The following is a 3,242-nucleotide window of genomic DNA, read 5'->3' on the forward strand; positions in this document are numbered from 1 at the left end:
CCACAATCCAAAACAAACCTTAAATACTCAATATTGCCCATATGTCTTATTCCCTCCATACAACCTATTAGTGCACATGCATCACCTACTAGTGTACATGCTTTTGTTTAGGAATTTATACCAGATTTATATCAATTTATCGAGTTTTTTAGAATTTATATTCTCACAATTACTATTTTCCTTTCAATTATTATATTTATTTAATAATGATTTAAGAGGTTTTTTAATTTTTCAAAAGATTAATCAATAAGTTTTTCTTTATAGTTTTGATGATTTTTTTTATTGTTATCTAAAACCTAAAATCAAGTACATAAACCATTATATTTCAATATACTCTCAAAGGAATCCTTTTTTTAGTATACCATTTTTTTAGTATACCATTGATATAAAAATATAAAAATTAATTTTGAAATAATAAAATCCTCTCAACTATAAATTTATGCTAAGATTCTCAAACATGATGCTAAGCAATCCTATGCATATAGATAAAAAAAAATGTAAATAAAAAAATAGTAAAAAACTAAAAATAGAGAGGATGAATAGCTTAATCTGTTATTATATATTAAGAGTTGTCTTCAATATATGATTATAAATACAATTAAATCTACAATACATTATCTGCATAACATGTAGGTTAATAAAAACATGCATGTAAATGCACACATGTTACACACGGAATATACAACAAGTGATTTGTTGAACTTTTTTTGTGTAGTTGTGACCCGTAGGAACATAGCATCCCGACGTTAAGACACCATCACTTTCACCGTTGTCCTAGGTTGCCTCAGAAGTCATAGCCCATAAAGTCAGTGTACTATTTGTATTTAGTTTACTATGCCAACATAAATCATCTAAGAGACACACTGTCACAAGTGGGCCCTATAAAGTTTTGTTTCTCCACGTGCCGCGATTGTTTCCGCAGGCAGGCCAGCCGGAGTCTGCTCATTTCTTCTCTCAATATATACCCATCACTTCCATTCAAAACTTTCCTCACGTCATCTTCCTTGAAACATACAATCCCAACTTTTCTTTTTATCTACGAAATCCAACAACTTAGAAGAAAAAGGTACAATACTACAAAATAAAATGGATGCCTCCTCGTCGAACAATTTGGTTCAAAGACGAGTAGACGAACACAACGCCATAGTATCAGCTCTTAAGCATGTAATCTCAGGTGGTATTGATCATGGCAGTACTACCGGCCCAATAGAGTACCAGAACCAACAGCAAATCCTAGCGGCTGATGATGGTAATGTGGGAGGGGGGAGCAGCATAATTTACGTTTCAGATTCTGAGACGTGTCCGGTTTGCAAATTGAGTACCTCCCAATGCCTTGGTTGCGTCTATTTCTCCAGTGGTACTACTGACCAAGAAGGAGGAGGAGGAAATGAGGGCACCACAAAGAAGACAGGTAAAGGGAAAGGGAGGAAGAACAAGTATCGGGGAGTCAGGCAGCGGCCGTGGGGAAAATGGGCGGCGGAGATAAGGGACCCAGGGCAGGGGTCTCGTTTGTGGCTGGGAACTTTTGATAATGCAGAGGATGCTGCTAGAGCTTATGATAAGAAAAATATAGAATTTCGTGGAATTAGAGCCATAACTAATTTTCCACGATCTGACTACCAAGTTCGAGAAATGGAGCAAGATAAGCCAAACAAGACGGGCAAAGCAAAGAATGACGTAGGGGAAACTAGTCAGGTTGGTGATAGTTAAAACTAGCTAGCTAGGAATGCTAGTCGGGCGGTTACTTTCCCTTTTCCTTTTCTTTTCTTTTTTTTTTTTGTAAGGATTGTGCCTGAATTTATATATTATTTGAATTATATTATATCTTTTACATTTGGATAGTGCCTATTGTCTTGTTGAGAGGATTAGAAGTAGAAGTAGAGTCCGATTTGAGATTTTCTTCCTTGAAAATAGTCAGTCAAAGTTTGACTCTTTGTATATAGGTCCTCCGGTCCTATTATTTAAGGAAGACAAAATTCTAACTAGAGTACATCTAGAAACAAATATAATGTTTTAAAAAATCAACGAACTTTTGAGTCAAATGCATCTTAAACAAAAGTACAGTACGGCACAACAATGGTATCGCATGAAGCTTACAAATGCTGTTCGTTTCACTTTTTCCATCGTCGACGGTTAAAGACTTTTGTAGTTGGATGTGACCGATTATATAATATATAATTCTAAGCGTTCATATATTAGAATTATATATTTTATATATATTTTTTAATTATTTGTATAATACAATTAAAAAAATATTTAGTAAAACAATATATTTGAAGCATAATTTGCTAGATGTAAGTGTCATGTGTGACTCTTATAAAATTTAAAAAACACATGATTAATTAGAAGAGAAAAAACAAAATACAATCTTGAAAGCATATCGAAACTTTAATAATAGCAACACTAATACTATTAAAAAAATATCAATAAAATAAATTTAATGATATTATAGAAAGTCATCAATAGTGACTATAGTAGCCCATATTAGGAGGCCAAATACAAGTGAGCTCCGACATCTTTGTACAGCTTGTATGGTCTACTTCTTTCACCATTTGTGACCTTTTTTGGTATTGTTAGACTTGTCTCGTTGAGATTTTTTCAAGGGTACTGGTAGTGTTGTTATTGAAGTTTTGGTGTGCCTTTAAGATCTTTTTTCTTTGTTTTTTTCCCTCTCCTCCCTTCTCCTTGTGAAGAGAAAGGAGGGAGAAAAAAATTAAAGAGACCTCAGAGGCACACCAAATCTTCGATGATGACACCACAAGTAATGTTGAAAAGATCTCGACGAGACAAGTCAAACAACACTAAAGAAGGTTATAAATAGTAAACAAAGTGGGCCATAGAAATCTTTCAAAGGTATAGGGGCTTATATGGCCCTTTCCGATCACTATTGGTGACATTCCTTAATGTCGTATCAGTGGTTTTATTATCAGAGTTCTGGTGTCTCTAAGGTCTTTTTCTTTTTTTTTCTTTTCTTTTTTCTCTCTCTTCTCTCCTGAATAAATCATATATCTATTAAATTTTATAATTTGTGAGAGTTCTATATGACATTTACAACTCATGAATCACAGAAGTCATTGATTAGTACTTAAAAGTTCATTTTTATTAAGGTTTTATATCATCATTTTGCACTTAAAGTATCAATAACTCCTTAATTAAAGCATGTCTTATAATAACATATCTAATAATACAAGATACATTTAATATGTGGTAAATGTTTATTTTAAATGCAGGCCTATCACATA

General features: G+C 33.1%; 1 protein-coding gene across 1 annotated transcript; it reads left to right on the forward strand.

Annotated features, from left to right (window-relative positions):
* Positions 1-1,086: 1,086 nt before the first annotated feature.
* On the forward strand, positions 1,087-1,710 carry LOC105138986 (ethylene-responsive transcription factor ERF109-like). The gene has a single exon (XM_011045260.1). The coding sequence runs from the start codon at positions 1,087-1,089 to the stop codon at positions 1,708-1,710; it is 624 nt and encodes a 207-aa protein (XP_011043562.1).
* Positions 1,711-3,242: the final 1,532 nt, after the last annotated feature.

Source organism: Populus euphratica, unplaced genomic scaffold (genome assembly GCF_000495115.2).
Source record: "Populus euphratica unplaced genomic scaffold, PopEup_1.0 scaffold188.1, whole genome shotgun sequence".
Taxonomy (NCBI): domain Eukaryota; kingdom Viridiplantae; phylum Streptophyta; class Magnoliopsida; order Malpighiales; family Salicaceae; genus Populus; species Populus euphratica.

What these genes read in the sequence shown, in the direction of transcription:
- LOC105138986 (XM_011045260.1), top strand. Translation starts at nt 1,087, where the DNA reads ATGGATGCCTCCTCGTCGAACAATTTGGTTCAAAGACGAGTAGACGAA.